This window comes from Populus alba, chromosome 4 (genome assembly GCF_005239225.2).
Source record: "Populus alba chromosome 4, ASM523922v2, whole genome shotgun sequence".
NCBI lineage: Eukaryota > Viridiplantae > Streptophyta > Magnoliopsida > Malpighiales > Salicaceae > Populus > Populus alba.
The window spans coordinates 6,486,811-6,507,105 of NC_133287.1; the positions used below are offsets into that span (position 1 = coordinate 6,486,811).

At 35.1% G+C, this 20,295-nt stretch overlaps 2 protein-coding genes across 8 annotated transcripts; one reads left to right on the forward strand and one right to left on the reverse strand.

The window, feature by feature from the left end:
• The first annotated feature begins 399 nt into the window (after positions 1-399).
• Positions 400-7,763, forward strand: LOC118030405 (transcription factor TCP2). Of its 5 annotated transcripts, none has more exons than XM_073408590.1 (3): positions 400-553; positions 1,707-3,645; positions 7,386-7,763. In XM_073408590.1, exon 2 carries the CDS (start codon positions 2,191-2,193, stop codon positions 3,598-3,600), a length of 1,410 nt encoding a protein of 469 aa, XP_073264691.1. In that variant the 5' UTR covers positions 400-553; positions 1,707-2,190; the 3' UTR covers positions 3,601-3,645; positions 7,386-7,763. The 5 variants fall into 5 exon arrangements, with proteins under 5 accessions (XP_073264691.1, XP_034890389.1, XP_034890390.1 ...); XM_035034498.2 differs by having other exon boundaries at positions 7,430-7,665; XM_035034499.2 differs by having other exon boundaries at positions 482-810; positions 7,430-7,665.
• A 9,612-nt stretch (positions 7,764-17,375) lies between these two features.
• Positions 17,376-19,741, reverse strand: LOC118030406 (F-box protein At4g18380). 3 transcript variants are annotated; one of them, XR_004684320.2, is made up of 3 exons: positions 18,300-19,741; positions 18,003-18,073; positions 17,376-17,783 (listed from the first exon to the last, which is right to left on the reverse strand). XR_004684320.2 is itself a non-coding variant. In XM_035034503.2 (2 exons), exon 1 carries the CDS (start codon positions 19,513-19,515, stop codon positions 18,319-18,321), a length of 1,197 nt encoding a protein of 398 aa, XP_034890394.1. In that variant the 5' UTR covers positions 19,516-19,740; the 3' UTR covers positions 17,376-17,783; positions 18,300-18,318. The 3 variants fall into 3 exon arrangements, 1 of the variants encoding a protein (XP_034890394.1); XR_004684321.2 differs by having other exon boundaries at positions 18,003-18,172; XM_035034503.2 differs by lacking the exon at positions 18,003-18,073 and having other exon boundaries at positions 18,300-19,740.
• Between the last annotated feature and the right edge of the window lie 554 nt (positions 19,742-20,295).

Here is a 20,295-nt window from a genome sequence, read left to right on the forward strand (position 1 = left end):
CTAGAAAAAATATCAAAAATAATATTTTTTTATTTTTAAAAAATTATTTTTAATATTAACACATAAAGATAATCTAAAAATATTAAAAAATATATTATTTTAGTAAAACAAATTAAAAAAAATTTTAAAACCTAACCTACGAATTAAATATAACCGCAATAGTCGCAAATCTCATTTTGTTTCCCCCATGAAACTCTTGTTCTCTTACGACAAGTAAAAACAAAACAAGGTGTATTATTGTTACTGTACTGCTAGAAGAGGACGGTAGCTATTGGACAGAGAATTAAATTTGTATTTATTTTATTGAGAGAGGGGTAGTGGAATGAACAAATGTGTGTTTTCCATTTTTTTTGTGCGTGTAGATGGTTAGCAGAAAAGATATTTGGAGATAATGGCAAAGGAGAGTAAAAAAGGATGTGAGAGTGGGGCAAAAGAAGAAGAGAAAGATATATAATTATAATAACAATAACAATAACAATAATAATAATAAAGTGGTGAAGGAACGCTGCGGTGTCTGTCCTTTGCCGATAAGCTCCGTGGTTTGCTCGAAGTGGTATGAAACGCGCACAAACTTCTCCGTCTCCGTCTCCTTCTCCATCGTCTTCCTTTTTTCTTCTTCTTGTACTCTCGGAACACCTTTTTAGCATACTCTTCACTTTTTGCTAAATTTTCCTTCCTTTGGTATTTTCTTTCCAACCCTAAACACATTTTTTTTTTTATATTAAAAAAGGATGAAAATTCCTTATATATATATATTAATTATCATCTGAATTCAAGTTCTTGTTAGTTGCTCCACTTTGGTAAGAAATGGTGAGTCTTAGGTTATGCATTATATATATATGAGCTACTTAATGACCGTTTTGCAACCAGCAATTTCTTGAGAACTAAAACTCTAACAAGTTTCTCTTTTCCTTGAAAAGAAAGCAATTTGATGATGCCAATGAGTTTCTGTCTTGCCTTACGAGCTGGGATTGCATCCCCCCCCCCCCCTGTTCTTAATGAAAAAGCTAGCTAGCTTAAAGTAATTCGATACCGTCTCGTCTTCTTTTAAAGAAACTGATCTGGGCAAGGTTTCAGCTCAGAAATTAGTACATTTCATTTATTTTAGAAGAATAGAGTGAGCAGAATAATCTGTTTGATATGTAAGTTGTTTTGCAGTAAAAAGAGTAGATCTGTGAGTTATGGTTGCAAGTAAGTAGAGATCTGTGTAAAGTAGACAAATTGGTGAAAAATCTCCATATCTAGGTTTTAAGAGCTTGACACCTGTAAGAAGACCTAAATTATTGCTTTTATTTATTTAAACTAGTTACTCCTTGTTGGTAATTTTGAAACACTTTTGTCATTTATTGTTCTTGCAAGCTACAGTGAGTATTAGTGTCTGCTATTTTTAGGGTCAGCCAAAGCTAATAAACAAACCATAAGAAAAAAAAAAAAAGGTGGTTTGGCGGAGATCGGCTACCTGTTCGCAATTACTGCTCCTCGTTCTAGCTTAATTTTCAAGCAATCCCATCAGGGTGTATTATTTAAGCAGTTGTTCAAGCTACCTAGCTAGGTTTTAATTATAAGCTAGCTCTTTGTTTGTGTGTGTGTGTGTGTAGCAAGCCAATAAATCATGGGACAGATCTACATAAGCTACTGCTTTGATTATTGTAGGTTATATTGTTATTGTTGCTGTTATTAATTTATGGTTTTTTGGGTTGTTGCAGAGCTGATGAGAGGGTTTGCTTTCGTGAAAAAAGGAGAGAGGACTGTGTGCGGAGGCAGAACTGCAAAAAAGAAAGCTTTAAGCGTACAGGAGAAGGTGTAGAGGAGGGTCTGTTCTGACTTGGACTGTGATGCATCAAGCTGTTTTTTTGAAAAAAAAAGAAAAAAGAAAAGCCCTTTATCACCGAACACAGCCAAAGTACTCCATCACTCTCTCTCTCTCTCTCTCTTCCTCTCTGTGTTATTGTCATCAATGCATAGGACACACAACCCCACCTGCACTCCTCTCTTCAATTAGTCCTCTCTATCTCTTTCTTTCTAGCTGCAAGAAGAACAGAAGATAAGGGAAAAACTAAGAGGTGTAGAAGTCAAGCCAGCGGTAATAAACTAACGAAGGCAGGGAAAGGGAATAAAAGTGGAGCTCTTTTTCTTTTTTTCTTTTTTCTTTTTTCTTTTTAATTGGAGATAAGGCATGAAAGTAGTGCTATGGAGGCGGAGGAGATTCAGAGACAACCTTGCAAGTTCTCTAGAGTTGGCAATGGAAGAAATGACACCAGCAGAATAGCTCAAAACGGGTATGGTGACCACCAATATCCTGATGAAGAAGAAGATGGTGGGCTCAAGAGGTCTAATCCTAACAACGGTGGTGGTGCTGGTGGGACCATCAATCGTCTTCGTGAGTGGCACCATTCTTCACGCATAATTAGGGTTTCGAGAGCATCTGGTGGAAAAGATCGGCATAGCAAGGTATGGACCTCACAAGGGTTAAGGGACCGGAGAGTACGTTTATCTGTGACCACAGCCATTCAATTCTATGATCTCCAAGATCGGTTGGGTTATGATCAACCGAGTAAAGCTGTAGAATGGCTGATTAAAGCAGCTCAGGATGCAATCAATGAGCTCCCTCCACTCAATCATTCGTTTCCTGACACTCCAAAGCAGTTAAGCGATGAGAAAAGAACAAGTGATGGTACCGAGCAAGGGTTTGATTCAGCTGATGTTGAGCTTAATGACCCAAATTTTAGCCAGAACCAGCATCTCTCTCTATCTAAATCTGCTTGCAGTAGCACTTCTGAGACGAGCAAAGGTTCAGGGTTATCGCTCGCTCGATCTGGTATTCGTGATAGTCGTGTCAAGGCTCGGGAGAGAGCCAGAGAGAGAACAGCCAAGGAGAAAGAGAATGATTCACGTATTGCACATCACCACAACATAAACCCCATCTCTCAAAGCTCCACATTTACTGAGCTTTTAACTGGGGGGATTGGTAGTGTTAGCAATAACAACAACAGCAACAACAGCAGCAGCAGCAACAACAACAATGCTGCTAGTCCTTCCGAGGCAAATTTATTCCAAAAAGCAGCTGCTGCAAGGCAGTGGCTTTCGACCCCCATGGACTACATCAGCACAGGGCTTTTAGGGCCCTCCTCGTCACGGACAGCTCATCATTCATCGGGGTTTCCAGGGCAAATCCAGTTAGGGAACTCAATCCCACAACCAATGACAATGTCGGTCCCGCCATTCAATGTATCAGGAGAGAATCACCAAGAGCAATTGCAACATTTTCCCTTCATTTCCGATCATTTGATCCCAGTGGCGGCCACATCACAAACAGTTGGGGATTATAATCTGAATTTTACAATATCTTCAAGCCTTGCTGCTGGTTTCAACAGGGGGACCCTTCAGTCCAATTCATCGTCACCTTCTCTTTTCTCTCACCTCCAGAGGTTTTCTACTTCTTCTCCCATAGACGGATCCACCACAAATGTACCTTTCCTTATTGGTGCACCACCACAAGCTATGGAGAATCACCACCACCATCAGTTCCCACATGGGTTGCAGCTCTGTTATGGCGATGGAACCAGGCATTCTGACCAGAAAGGCAAAGGGAAGAACTGATTAATGCCCGGAGGCACCTGTGTTTCTTTCGCCATCTCCTTTCAGGTAACATAAGAGCAGCCAATCTTTCTAAACTAGTTCGCTCACAGTAATTTTACTTTTTCCCTTAATGCGTTAGATTTTATTCATACAGGTTCTCTATTCTCTTACAGTAATTTGCCTCTTTCTATGCAATGGTTTTCTTTCTTTTTGCTGATTCTGGGGTTTATGCGGATTGCATAAAACCACTCCCCACTAAAGATGAGTATAGTTATAATAATATATAGCTTTCCTTCTTGGTAATCATAAATTAAGTTAGCCATTGGTTGAATTCTTCTATGAGTGTTACTGTTCAGTATTTATTTATTGTCTTCATTTGATTCCTGCATGGATTGCTAAGAATAGGGTATCGGCTGGTTGTCTCCTTCTTCCTAGCATCGTGTAGCGGCAGGCCAGGTGTTAGAGTATCTGTTTCTAGAGCCATGTGTTGGCATTTCCTGGAACAAGAGTCCACCTTTTCTCTTTAGGTTTGGAGGGTGAAACCTTAGCTTTAGAATCCCAGTTTTGTTTTCTTGCCTTCAAAACTTCATGCCATGGATCGGCGCTCAGGTTTTATCTTCAGAGCAACTTGATGGTATAAACTCCTTTAAAAGACAGAAAATAGGTGAGTAAAGAAATATATATTAGGGGAAAATACCATCTTTTAATTTACCCTGTGAGGAGGGTTTTCATTTGACTATTCAATACAAGCATGTATAAACAGTACTGAAATACATAGCTACACTCTTATAGTACTTTAATTAATTAATTAAAAACTGGGATATATAATCAATAGATAATGCTACTATAAACATGAATGTTACAGGATCAAAAAAAAAAAAAAAAACAAAAAATTGCCCCTAATCTAGAGCTACAAATCTGTATTGCCATAAAAAATATTCACAGCATTATTTGTAAGGGTAGACGATGCAAGATGTGCTAGATCACTTAAAGATTTCTTTGTTGAAATTGATTTATTTATACTTTAATCTATAAGTTACTGTTTCACATTTAAGTTTCATGTGCTCTAAGCAAAAGTAGAAAATTTAACCTTTGATTACTGATATTGACTCCAGGTTCATTGAGCTTAGAAAATCTGAAAGAAAGTAGTTTAAAACACGTTTACCTTAATTATTGTTCCCATTTTTAACTGTCTCAAGCAAAATTTTGAATATAATTAGAAAACATGTGTAGGTAATATTGAATGCATGCACTTGTAATTATTATCAGCAGTGTAATATCTTCGGCATTCCTAATAAAGCAATTGCCATCATGGGCAAGCCTTGGTTGGCTGGCTTCACAAAGAGCTCTTATTTCCATCACATTCTGAGACAGACTTTGCATTTGACTACACACTATTTAGAGTGCTGATGTTAAAAATAATTTTTTAAAAATAAAAAAATAATTTTGATATATTTTCAAGCGAAAAACACTTTGAAAAGTAACCGCTACCACAATCCAAACACAACCTTAATATACAAAACTAACTGCTTATCAAATGCTAAAATCTTTTTCACATCTAAAGATATGCTATGAAATCTAAAATCATAGAAATGAAAGGAAAAACGCAAGTCCACAGATTTTTGCACATCCATGAACCATTTTAAGAGTTTCACTCATTCGTTTAGTTTAAATATATGTTACTCAGGATGATCTGATCATTACATAGATAGGAATATGCGTTACAATACTAGTCTATATGTTAATATTTCTTAGCTGGTAGGATGCAAAAAAAATTTAGCAATTGGTTAGCTGTTAGTTTCCTATAGTAAGGGTGTTTGAGAGTGTAGTAATGCTTGCTTTTTAAAGTGCTTTTCGCTTAGAAATTTATCAAAATAACTTTTTTTCATTTTTAAAAAATTATTTTTGATATTAACATTTCAAAACGATACAAAAAACATATTAAAAAATAATTTTAAGTAAAATACAAAAATTCCCAAAGGTTTCTACTTCCATGTCCTTAGATAATATTTTGTTTGTTTTTTAGGTAGCTTTTGTGGTTGTGGTTTTAAAAAGGTAAGTTTAAAAAAACTGTGGCTAGGTGTGGTCAGTTGGATTTAGATGTGTTTGGTAAAAATTGTGGTTGAGGTTTATGTGCAGCAAAAAACATATATAAAATGTTTTTTATGAAACATCAGTTAAATTTTGAAAAAAAATGCTTTTGAATCATAAAAACAAATAGATTTTTATGAAATTCAGTTAAAAAAGCATGAAAAATTGCTTTTCAAACTCAATTTTTTAGTGGGCCCAACAGTATAAAAAGCAACTTGGTGTATTACCAAACACCTAACAATGTTTTTTACACCGCAAATGCAAAAGCTAAACCTAAATAAACAGACCCAATGTGTCAAGCTCAACATTCTTTTATTGTCAGTAACATTCATGCTTGTGTTGATAGTAACTATTTGCTTCAGGTTGCCAAATGGATGTCAACAGGTCCATAAATTCTATTATATTAAAAAAATAGAATGGTAAATGCCATTGCTGTTGTTTTATTTTTTCCTTGATAAACAAAGATAATGTATCAATGTTTTACTATTTTTCTTGCATAACTAGTATCGAACATAAAAGACTAAAAGTTGATTTCCATAAAGCTCATCATGATGTAAAAATGATGGGAGAGTTAAACATAAAGAGTTAAGTTGTGTGCTTTTGATCAATGGAGGCTAGTAAAATTCTCATGCTGTTAATTTGTGATGGGAGAATATTAAACGAGGCTAGTAAATTTCCCCAAAAAATAATCTTTGGTATGTATGTGGATTTCTCAATTTACGTTCAAGATGCAGGACAACTTTGAATTTTCGTCTCTCAAAAGAATTTGTGGGGAGCTATAACTGGAAATTAAGGGTTTTAGGTAGGAATAAGGCTTTAGGCTTTGATGTGTATGGAATTAGAAATGATTAAGGATCCGTTTTAGGGGAATTGGGATTTGGGATTTGGGATTATTACAATATATAGTGATCCAAGATTACTAAATAGAAGAGAAGAATACTTAGAGGAAAGAGGAGAGGAAGAAAGGTCACCCAAGTCTTCAGCCTTTAAACGAATCTCAGTATCCCAGACCTCACATCACATGGAACAGGTGATCGTTTTATGTGCACTAAAATTCCTACTAGCCCCAAATTAAGAAAGAAATAGAAAATCAATAGGAAAAGGAACCCTACATAACTAGATTAGGGTATTGGGCTTCCCAAAAGCATGGGTTTTTACTGGTTTACAGTAGCCCCACATCCAATGAACAAAACTAGATTTGTGACTGTTGTTCAAAATCTGGCCTGTTTGAGTAAAAACCTAGTCAGATGCCTGTTTTTTCTTATACTATGTACTATTAATTAATGGACATGAGCTCCGTCTATATAAGAAACGAATACCTCGGCTTAAGAAGCTTCATGTTCTAGTGTGTTGCATTAATGAACGTGAAGAAGTGATATCAGTAAATCATGCTTTTGTTCGGCTTCGATTTAGTGATGTTTTGTTTGCAAATATGTATTCTTTCCAACTTTGGATGACATATCTATAGCTCACTTGTATTCGTGTTTTGGCCATCTGCATACATATGAATGATTTACTAATGGGCGTCTAACTTTGTTCAAATTCTCCCATAAGAGTGGAATGATCTTCTGATGTGAGGATTGTGTATGGATTTATGATCTTAAGTCCAGCAACCATCTGTTAAACTTCAGAAGGCAGACTATTTTGTGTTTATGGAGAAAAATTTGCTTCACTGATGGCTTTTGCAATTGTTTCTCATCTTTTCCAATTTTTAGTGAATGGCATGCACATAAATTATCCGTGGTTCACTTTGGTACAGGAGAGTGAAGATGGGGAAATCGCAGCAAGTCATGAGCGACTCCGTTTCCTTCCTTGCATTGGATGATACCTTATTATTATGCTTCTGAAATTGTTGGTATTTCTGCTTTATCCATTTTGAAGTCTTTCAGCTTGCATTCACATGTGAGGATGCATTAATCTATGCGTGCAAAGCTTTGTGTGTTTTGAAGAAATATAACAAACGATCCAAATTGATGTTATTCTTTTTTCCATGTCTACACTTGTTTTGAAATTGTCTATACCATTAGCTGAGCAAAATAAGCCATGTATTGGAATCTGCCTCTCGAAGCTGATTCACTCAAGTTTCTCGGAAACCAACATTTATGTTTTTCTTTTGGTTGAGAAATTGTTTGGGGATAGGAACAGTTCCGGTCGGTGTCTCATTCTGGTCACCGCTGCAAGCATCCATTGTGCACAGAATTGTTGCTGGTGATATTTCTTGATGACCGGTCCATCAGGGTAAATTTGATGCTGCTTCAGTTTAATGAGAAATCAAACATGATCTTGGATTGTTGGGATTTTTACCCTGCGGAAAGTAATGACCAAGAACATTGTGTCGCTTGAATTTGTAGCGTAGGGCCAGAACTGCTGCTCTGGAGAAGCAATCTTTTCCGTCGAGTTTCTTGATTTAGAAAAAGGCGACTGCTGATTGATTTGTCGCATGTTGGATTTCACAAGTTTTGAAGCAGCCCAAGAATCCAAAATTTATTCGCTTAATGCTAAGAAGCTTAGACAAGGATGACATTATATATAATTAAAATTAAAATTTTGACATCATTTGTCACAATTTAGAAAATAATCGTGTCCCCTAGCCCTTAAAGATGTTTCATTATTCACATCACAAGAAACCCTTGTTTGTTCTAGTGTTGTAGACAATGCTCTTCATTTGTATGGACCTATCATATCCAAGGTATGGTTTTAATGTTTGTAAGGGTGTCCATATTCTTGATTTTGTGTTATTTCCAATTCAAATTGTACGAGTGAATCGCAAATTGAAAAACTAAATCTAATTGAGGCTATATTGCCTCATAGGAGATAAAATTCGAGCGAGAATTTGCCCCACTGTAAGAGGGTGTTTGGAAGTGTGGTAGCTGTAAATAGCTTTTCGTGCTGAAAAGTATGCCAATAATGTTTTTTTATTTTTTAAAAATTATTTTTGATATCAGCACATCAAAACGATCCAGAAAGTACAAACCGAACTCAATTTTAACAAAAAAAAAAATTTAAAATTATGCAAAAAGAAAAGAATCCAAAAAAGGCCTTTTTTTAATAAATTCATTCAATTTTATTCATTTTGTTTATTTATGTCACTTTTATTTAATTTTGTTAAATTAAGAAAAAAATCATTAGAAAATGAAAACACAAAAAATAAAAAATAAAATGTTTTGAGATAAAAACAAAAAAATATAAATGGGGGAGCCAAGTAGGAAAAGTAATTGAGTTTAACAAGTCAAGGATTGAGATAGAGAAGTTTTAAAAAAATACAAGAATGATTTGGTTTGCAATCAAGGACTCAATTGAAAAGTAAATAAAGAAAAATACTTTAATTTTGATTTAATTCAAAGAATTGAAGGATCAAGGACTAAACTAAAGAAGAATAAAAAATTAAGGCTTTGAATTAATTCAATCAGGGTTGAAATTGAAGAGAAAAAGTGAGAATTAGGGCAAAATTGATCAAAATTGTATAATTCTAGAAACCACGGACTAAATCGAAAAAAGCAACCACATTAGAGGATTCAATTAATTCACTTAGGGATGAAACTGAAAGGAAGGTAAAAAATTAAAACCCTAATTGAATAGAAATTGAAAAGTCAAAAGACCAAGGAGTATATTGAAAAATCAGCGAAATTCAAGGATTTAACTGTAAATTTCCAACAGTGCCGTTTTGCACCTTCTGAATGCCAAGTTGAAAAAATGTAGATTTTCAGCCTTGACATGCCATCTGTGGCATCAATATTTCGCTTTGCTTGATCCCCGATCAAGCCAAGATCACGTGATAATTGTCCTTCTAACTACCAGATATGATTATAACGTAAAAAATCGCATTTTAATGCCATGATTGACCCCCCAAATTGCAGCAAAGTATCTATCAATCACTCACAAGTAAATGTCAGAATATTCTACGTTTTTGGGACCAGATTCGTGGAGATTTCAAGCCTGGTTTTTTGCCTAAATGTTAACGGATATTGTAGCTACGTTATATAATATATTAAAACAGATCAGTGTCCCAATTACTGTTATCTAGATATAAAGTATTGTGAATTAAAGCAGTTTAATGACAGACGTATTTTATAGAGTTGCAAAAACAGCGAAGGTGTGAAATTGCCTTTTCACTGGAATATATTTGATATTGAAAAAATAGTTTAAAAGAAAATAATTAGTTCTAGTTTTGGTGGGACTGCTAGTCCTGGGATGCGGACACCTGGGGCTGGCTTGCCTTGGGCATGAGCTAGGCCCATGTTACACGTGGGGGCACCTGGCACTTGGGTTGCCCTGCTTGTGCACAGGGTCAGACCCGCGTGCCACGTGGGGACACCTAACATTGTGTTTGCCTTGCATGTGCGTTGGGTTAGACTTGTACGCGTGGTTGTAGACCCTGGCCAAGCCCAAGGCTTATAGGTCCAACATGAAGACCCAATTCTCTTGGGTCATGTGTCTGGATTGAGTACTTTTGGGTCCTACAACAGGACCTAGTGTTATTAGGTCTGGTATTAGGACCCAAGGCTATTGGGTCTTAAATTTCTAAATACAATTATAGTTGAAAGTATTAATATCAAACATATTATAATTCATGTTCAAAAAATATTATTAGTTCAGTTATAATCAAAATAATAATATTTGTACCCTAAATAATAGTATTGTTGATATTAATACTTTGAATTATAATAAAAAAATAATAGTATTTAGAGCACAAATAATACTATTTTTAATATTAATACTTTCAATGATAATAAAAATAATAATATCATTTATATTAATACTTTGAACTATAATAGAAATATTAATATTTCTAACATAAATAATAGTACTTTTAATATTAATACCTTCAATTATAATAAAAATAATAATATTTATGGCACAAATAATAATAATAATAATAATTTTAATTTCATCTTTCAAATCAACTATAGGGTTTTTCTTGTATGATTATTATACATAAAGCTAAATCATGTAGGAAAAATCCTGTTCATTAAGACTCATTGCATTGTGGATTGGAACAGTGCTAAAAATAGGTATTGTTCAACAAGACTCGTTACACTGTGGATTGTATATTTTGTAGGGGTATGGTGTGCTGCATCCCTAGGCACAAACACCTTCCACAAGGACAATCATGCCTTGCCACAAAGAGTTCTAAGGCTGTAGGGGGGATGGGTTGCACCCTAGGCTGCGAACATCAGGAGCTTGGGCTATCATACCCTGATGTTGGGGCCAGACCTGCGAGCCTGGCTGCCCATCCAGGCTAGTAGATCTGTTGACCTACTCGCTAGATCTGAACATGAACCCCTTTCTGTTGTGTTAGACGTCCTGACCCAAATTTCTTGAGTCGGACACGGACCCACCCCCCGACCCCTTTGGGTTCGGACACGGACCCAACTCCTTTGGATGTAGACATGGATCCAAACCCCAACCCTCTTGGTTCCCACCAAGGACCCCACCCTTTTGGACCTAGACACGAACCCAACCCCCAATCCCCCTTGGATAAGGATACTAACGGACCTAACCCCTAACCGTTTAGGGTCTGGACTCGAACCCTAACCCCAACCCTCTTGAGTCCGGACATGGAAGGACCCAAACCCCAACTCCTTTGGGTTCGGGCACGGCCCCACCCCACTTGGGTTCGGCCAAGGACCCTACCCCCTTGGATCTAGATACGGACGGTCCCAACCCCTTTGGGTCTGAACATGAACCTACACCCCAACCTGCTAGGGTTCGAACATGGACCCAAACCCCCATAACCTTGGTTTCGGGGTTCGGACACGGACCTAGCACCAGTCCAAACCCAATTCGCTTGGGTCCTGCACCAGGACCCAATGATAATAGGTCCTACTTCAAGACCTAAGTCTATTAGGTTCTGCCATAAGACCTAATTCTCTTGAGTCCTGTGTCAAGATCCAAGTGGGATGGATTTTGCAATAGGACCCAATATTCTTGAATCCAGCAGCAGGACTCGATTGTCTTGGGTTCAGAGTCACGACCCAAGCTTAATAGGTCTTGCATCAGGATCTAATTATGTTGGGTCTTTCATTAAGACCCAAGGTTCTTGGGTCTTTGGTTTTTAAATATAATGATTAATATTTTAAATATTATTATTTTTAATTATAATTGAAAGTATTAATATTAAAAATAGTATCATTTGTGTTATAAATATTATTATTTTTATTATAATTAATAGTATTAATATTAAAATATTTTAATAAAAATATTATTATTTGTATTATTAATATTATTAATAAAATAATTAATAAATTTGAAAAAAATATTATTAATATTAAAAAAATATTTTTTTTTATTATAAATTTTTATTATATTTTTTATAAAAATAAAAAAGTGAACCTGTGACATAGCACGGAAACCTAACTAGTTATCACTTATAAATGGAAGAGACACAATAGAGATACACAGAGGAAGAACACTGAAAAAATAAAAAATGAAAACCTCACTGCCACAACCTTCAATTAATCATTCACTCCACTGCCCTTCATCTCTTCTCAAAGCCTCCCAACAAAACCTGTTTTTCTCCCTACCAAAATTCATCTATAACAGAACAAAAAAAAAAAGCCTCCACACACAAAGAGCAATGGGAGAAGAAACACGCCAGTAACACCATTGTCCCTTCAAGAACACAAAATTGGTCCAGGCCTTCTCTTCCTTTCTCCTAAAATTTCAATGGCAGCCACAATCTTCACCAAATATGGCAGCCACACCAACAAGCCAAATATCACACCTGGGGACACCTGGCGTGGGATAACTTGTTTGTGTATAGGGTTTGACCCGCATGTCACGTGGGGACACTTGATGTTGTGTCTGTCTTGCCTATGCGCTAGGTCAAACTTGTATGTATGGTTGAAGACCCTGACGAGATCCAAGGCTAATGAATCTAGTATTAGGACCTAGTTCTCTTGGATCTTGTGTGTGGATCCAGTACTTTTGGGACCTGCAACAGGACTCAGTGCTCTTGGGTCTAGTGTCAAGACCCAAAGCTATTGGGTCTTAGATTTTAAAGTGAAGGTAAATACAATATAAATATTAGTGATTATACTTAAAAAGATAAAAAAAAATATTTGAAGAATTAGAGGAAATAATATTTTTGTTTCAATCTTAGATTATAGTGGACATAAAAAAGTTACTAAATTTTATATGCTCCAATATATTTTTGTTCTTAAAACGGATATGTTAAAAAATACTCAAGTTTCTCTTGCAACTTGAAAAACCAAAATTTGACTTAAAACTCGTATAACTAACTTTTGTAGATGTAGAGCACAATTTTTGTATTTCATTCACCATTAATTTATAATACAAAATTAACAAGTGAGATAATGTCAAAGATAATAATTTAAAATTACTTTTGAATATAAAAATAATAATATACCTATAGACAAAAGGGTGTGATAATTTATCGTGAAACTTGACCAAAATCATGTTCAGCATATCTCTTGTAAGTTGGCTTTATGAAATTGGATTTTCAAATGCATATTTCTCCATTTCCAAATGCATATTTCGCTAATGTTGCTTTTACTCTTTCCCTTTTTAGCATCCTTCAGTGGTAACATCTGCATTTTAAACTAGTAAGTGCTTAATTTACAGGCACAACAAAACCAAATAAAACATGTATAATTGGCTAGTAGACGGGTTGATTTGCATCTCCATCATATCGTTTCACTGATCCTCCATGAATTTTTGTGGCATGAAAGTGAGCAACGACACTCAAAATGTTTCTAAAAAGACATGTGGGAGCGTGGGAGAGACATCATTAAAAAAGAAATCGGGAATATGCATGACCTCATGTAGGTTTCCAACACTTCACACGGGCAGTGGTCCTGTTTCCTTGCTAAAAAGGTGCTTTAATTAAGAATTTCCACTACTTCACCTCCTCCAAATCACAGGCGCATAAAAACACATGTGGGGCTTGTCTTTCCACATCGTGTTTCCCGTATAATTCCCCTACCTCCAAGCATCTCCTCTCAATAATAATAATAATAAGAATAATTTGTCAGGCCACCTGTGACATCTCCAATCATGAAATGGATTGGTTTGGAGTCACAATTGGCTAGCATGGCTTTGCCGTGTAGAAATGGCACATTTGCAGGCCAGGGAGGGAGAAATTATTGCACAAGTCAAAAGGGGAAGTGCTACCACAAATCTTGTAGCTTAAAAATATGTGAAGTCCAGGTTTCTTTCACGTGGATGGCTAAGGCTAAGATCTATCATGTGATTGATACACAGATGGAAGGCAGAGGCAGCTAATCATTTCATCAAAGCAAAATAAGTGGTGTCAAACTTGCATACATGGTGGATAGGCGGTGCTGCGATTGTTATATATATATATAAAAACCTAAGAGGAAGGAGTATTGTATTGTGAATCAAGATTCCTTGTAATGTTGATTGCTGCATTGCAATAATGTGTTTGCTCTTCACAGTACAAGTCAAGGAAATGTAAATTGAGGGGCAAAATAGTTTTTTTTTAGGAGGTTCATTTAGCATCATTAAATTAATTGGGGTTAAATTGGTCTTTTTATTTTTTATAAAACTGTAAAAAAGACTTAAAAAATTAGACTGGTACTAGGGGTTTTTTGGTCTTTTTACTTTTTTTAAAACAGATAAGCAACTAAATTATTCTAAAAAAACAAAACAAAAACACTAAACTTATTGTCACGAGATTTTTCATCTTTTCATTATGTTTTTTGTTTTTGTTTTTTTCACATTGATTTAGATGTGAATTGGTAATTTATTCTTTTATTTCATTATATCAGTCCTTATTTTTTTTATTGCTATATTTTTTATATTCTTTTCTTGATTTAGTTTATTTTTTAATTTCATTCCTCATTGTTTTGTTTTATTTTATTTTATTTTTATACTAGATTCGTTCCTCATTCATTTAATAGCTATTTGTTTTGTTTTGGATGGTTGGCAATTTTTTTTTTTTTTTTTTTGCCTTTTATAGGGTAATCTAGTTTCATGACCCAAGTCACAGGTTTTAAAGATTAACCCAGTTGACTTTGACGTTTTTAAATTATTGTTTTTCAATTCTATAATTTAATATTACATTATTAGGCTTTTAGCTTTGTGATTTTTCTTGCTTTTCTTTATATAGAGTTATTCCGATCTCATATAACTATGTTGTAGAAAATTTATCAGGATTTGTTAATTTTTTTAAATTTATTTAATTTTTATGTTTTTTAAGTGGTTAGGGGTGTTTAAGGTTTGGAAATAAGTTTATTGATGTCTTCTAGGGTTTTTGAGGTGTTTTCAAACGAAAATAAATTGAAAATTAGTTTTTGAAGTTCAAAAACTTGAAACTCAATTTCAACGATCAGAAAACAGTCTAGCAAGCTACAAGTCTCCTGCTTTACATAATAAATGAAAAAATAATAGTGTGGATGATGTGTTGTTCATTATTAAAAAATAAAAAAAAATAATTAGTTAGACATACCTAAGCTTTTGGATGATATGTTAGGAACTTAGGCCTAATATCTCTCTCTCTCTACATTATTTTTTTTATTTAAATATTGATTAATATCCTCTCTTTTATGTTTGAAACTATTTGGTTTAATTTTGTAAAAAAATATTGATCGATCTCTTTATGTGTTTTTCTAGTTTCATAATGCTTTAAAGAGACTACTATAATATATTTCTATTTTTTTTCTCTTATATTTTATAGAAATTAGATGTATTTGTATAGCATATTTATAAAAACAAAAATAATTTATTCTTAACAAAGATAATTAGTTTCAATGAAAAAATAAATAAAATACTAAAAAATAACTAATAATTAGCCAAAAATAGATCCAAAGTTTACAAGTCCACCAATTTAAAATTCTAAAAATAAAAACATAATTCAAATAAGTTCAAGTAATTCAGGGTATTTTTTTATATAAAAAAGAAAATAGCGCTCATCCCTTCAAATTTAGAGGGTTGCTGACTGCTGAGCATGGCCTACCAAATCTTGCGGCTCCCACATCAGTTAACAAGCAATTCCTTCTTCCCTCATCGCGCTTTTATAACCCCTTACGATTATGACCACCAAAATTCAGAAAAGGTTTTTACGAGTTAAATATTTAAAACCCGACAAATAAGATATATATCTAAATTTTTATTTTTATGTGTGAAAGAGTGCTATATATATATATATTAGATTTCGAAAAATACAAATATTTTACATGTATATACTGTTTGGATAAAATCGGAATTGACAATGTGCAAAATAACTATCTAAAAACACATTTATTCATGTTAATATCCACAGATTGAGATTAAAATGAGGCAGCTTTTTTCTTTTCCTCTTTAGCAACATCGATATATGCACAGGAAGAACAGAGAAGCCCTTAATTGTTTCTTTCTGATTGCGCCGGGCTTGTTCAAACACTATATTATGGAGCCACTTTGCTACGAGATCTAGATTTTGTATCATGCCAAGGAAAACTAGCCAGAAAATCATGAGCAAACAAGGCCTTCCATCCATGCAATAACCTCTACGCAACATGTTTTATTTTAACCTCCAAGTTTCCCTGGTCGTTGCTCCCAACTCTTCCCGTCTATCCATCCACAAACAGCAACATAATTCCTCATCTACCATGTCCATATTTTCATTAGAAAGTCAACTGTCGGTTCCATATGATTCTAAGGAAAAGAGATTCTAGGCATGCAGAACAGTCATGACCACCACATGACCAGACATGGCTAGAGACAGAACAGCCGACTTGAAACAAACTATGCTGATGCTGAAGCTAGGCTTCCTCTTTTAAAACACTGTCTCACGCATTTAACCTTAACCCAAAGGCAACCTTAACCATTTAATTATGATGCAGAATTAGCCCCCATGGGATTTTTATAAACAACCTAAGTGATTTCAAGCATGTGCTTGCAAGACAAAAAATCTAATGCGATTTAGTTTGTATGTAGAAGAACAAAATCCACAACAGATACATTACACTCTTTGTTTAGAACCCAAATAAGAATATTGTAAGCACCGACATGAATCCATACAATCCAAAGAATCTGCTCGATCGAGCTTCACAAAAGCAACGATCAATGAACAAAGAATCCAAAACCATCCACCAAAGGTAGCTAAAGGAAGCATTTTACACCGAAGACCTGCTCTTCATTTATTCTGTATATAAAAATCCATCTCAGAACAGTTTTAACAAAACATATTTTTAAAAAACTACTTTTTTAAAACTGCAACCAAAAGTATTTTTCTTAAAAGTATTTTTTTTAATAAAAAACTAAACACATTACTTGCAATACATCCAAGGTTCATCATAGTACTTGTGATGGAAGCCGCTACACGGATTACTACACAGGTGCATGCCATAAGTTCAAGTCATTTTACAAGCAAAACAACTCCATAAACACTACCATTTACTTGGCATGCATCCATACAAGCCAAAGAATTTGTATGATCGAGTTTCACAAAAGCAACGATCAATGAACAAAGAATTACAGAAAAACAACAACTAAAGCTAGCTAAATGGAGCATTTTACACCATCATTGCCTAAACCGACAGGACACACTATATCCCAACTTCACTACCCTTCTCTAGCAATCATCACCACTTAAGTCTTGCAATACATCCAAGGTTTATCATAGTACTCGCAATGGTGGAAGCTCCATGGATTACTACACAGGTGCATGCCATAAGTTCAAGTTATTTACAAGCAAAACAACTAAATAAATGCTAACATTTACTCAGCTGCAAAAGAGAACATTTTAAGGTTAACCCAAAGCACATTGCTTAATGTATGAAAAAAGTGTAGCATAAACACAGCATATTCATACCTACAATATTCACATACATAGATTCTAAATTAAAGTACATCACTACAAACTCAAAGCACTTGCTACATTCATCTCGTTGCATGTGTGAACCTTACAAGCATATGCCTGAAATTAAAACAAGCAGCAGATGCATTTTATCTGTCAGTTCATGCACAAAAGGTTAAAAAGACTGCAGGGCATCATCAACGGAGGATGGGATCCCGGTGGCGCTCCAAAGAAAGATTCAGCTTCATGAGACTGCATCTGGCTATGGCCAAAGCATAAAGCAAAATTGTTTTCTGATTCTTCACTCGAAATATCATTTACATCCCCTTTCCCTTAAACCATTGTGCTTCCCCTGCAAGGGCATTAAAAATGGTTTAGACCAAAAGTCATAAAGTATTTTGCTAATTTCTAGAGTAAATTCTGAATAACAAATGACAAAACACACAAGCAGGATCAATTTATAAGCAGTGTGGAAAGTGAAAAACATCCCGGTGAAAAGCAAAGACATGTGTGTGTGCGTTATGATGCGCAAGCTTTCACCAGACACGCAATGAGAATCCTAACACAGCACCTTAATTCAATGGTCACAGTAGTGACAGGCTAGATCCCTGACTTGCATTGAAAAACAAATCTCCCTCTTTCCTACAATAGGGCAACCGGCATGCATCACAAAGATGAGAGAAGAAGGCACGCACATGGTCATGGCTAAGAAATTATGTATGCAACTAAGATAACATTAATCTGCACCACAATAAGCAAATGTTTGTGAAAAATAAAAACTATCTGAGTTGAGGAACTAGGCATTAAAATAAATACAAGGAAACTAATACAGCAGTGACAATGAATATGCAGGGATGCAAATATTCACCTCAGGCCCTTTATTCTAATCAGAAAGAGTTCATCTCCAAGCAGTAAGTCCTTCTCTTCACCAGCATCTTAGCTGCTGTACCATAAGGCTCCTCAAACGTGGTGGAGACCCATGAGACATCAGACACATCCTTCTTAGTAGCAGCCTGTTCACTAGGCCTAATAGCAACCAAAGTTGCACCTTTCAACACAACCCCATCAGGCAATTCCAAGTGAGGAGCATACCAAAGGCGCATATTAAGTGCAGGCACAAGAGTCCTCTTGGAAGCAGAAGAAGCCGATAACGGCTTGACCCTCAACTCTTCCAATTGCTCCCTATTCATACACAACACTCCCTGCCCATCAGCATCAGCCAAGACCAAACTATCAAGAGTCTTATGCTCGGCAATAATTGGTTGAAGCAAATAATGCCTGGCAGATGCAGCAATTAAAGAGCTAATAGTCCACACAACTCTCAACTTCAATCCCCCATTGGTGTAAAATGACTCCGGTATGCTTCCATTATCATCATCATCGGCGGCGGCAGCATTTTCTTGTTGCATAGCACAAGAAATCTTATTATTGGTAATGACAGAAGCAGCACCAAGAATAACACAATTATCAAGGGTAGATCCGAAATCAGCCCTCCATTTTAAAAGAACCCCATCATCAATTCCCAATTCCCCGCTGGGTAACTCGATTCTTAGAAAGCGAATCTCATTAAAATTCTTAAGAACCTGAGTTGGAGAATGATGGGTGACACCAGCTTGATCTAGCTCCGTATCATCATCGGTGGCGACAGAAAGGGAAGGCCCATTTCCATTTCGCGAATTGACCTTGGGTCCAAACATCTGACTCAGAGTTTGGAAGGGTTTGGAAATCCCACCGAAGACTAAACGAAAGATGGAGGAGAAGCCAGAAGAAGAAGAAGAAGAAGAAGAGTGTGACTTGATGGAGGTGGAAGAAGACGAGGTGTCGTCATCGGAGATGACACAGTCTACACGGACAACAACGTTGTCGACCTGAGGGACGAGAGAGTGGAAGCGGCGAGAAACAACACAGCAGCGACCAAGAGCTTTGACATCGCCGATTTTGTTGAAAACGAATAACAGAAGAGAGTCAGGAAGGCGGTCGAAATGGTCGATTTTTGAAGAAGAACAAAAACAACTAGTAGTTGCTTCTGCTTCTGCTTCTGGGTGAATTTTGGATGTCGGTGGATCTGCTCGAAGAGAGCTCATTTCTCTTTCTGATCCGAGGAAGAAAGAGAAAAGTTTTCCAAATTTCTATAGATAGAGATTAGATCTATCTAACAACAGGATGAAGCAGATAAAAGCATGGATTTAATTATGAAGAGATGAATGATAACAGGTACACCAACAACCAAAAATAATGGAACATAGGGAGGAGATAGATCCACGGTTTTGTCTTTAGAAAGAAAAAGAGAGAGCGAGAGAGAGAAAGAGAAGCACAATATATATATATATAATATATATATATATATATATATATATATATATATGACATAAGATTAGATATGAACCAGCAAGTGGAATAAAGAAAGAAAGAGGCACTTATTATTTCATTTCTCAATTACCCCATCTTGAAGATTCTTTGGAAGTGTTATAATAATTATTTTTTAAAATATTTTTTTTATTTTAAAATAATATTTTTTTTATTTTTAAAATATTATTTTTAACATTAGTACATCAAAATAATTTATAAATATAAAAAAACATATTAATTTAAAGTAAAATAAAATTTAATTTTTTTAAAACGCTTTCAAAACATAATTTTAAATACTATCTAATAATAATAACAAGATTGGTGTTTCACATCCACAGGTTATATTAAATTTTTTGCAACTCGGAAAAAAATATTGTGAAGATGGTTGTGGTTTTTTTTCAAAAAAAAAATTCAATAAACAAGTTAAACCTTAATTAATTTGGTAATATATAAAAAACAAATTGGGCAACAACAATAATTAAATTAAAAAAATATATTGTCTCGGTTAAAACTAG

Bases quoted from the DNA above. Each gene is read 5' to 3' on its own strand.
- LOC118030405 (XM_073408590.1), top strand. From the start codon at position 2,191: ATGGAGGCGGAGGAGATTCAGAGACAACCTTGCAAGTTCTCTAGAGTT.
- LOC118030406 (XM_035034503.2), bottom strand. From the start codon at position 19,515: ATGAGCTCTCTTCGAGCAGATCCACCGACATCCAAAATTCACCCAGAA.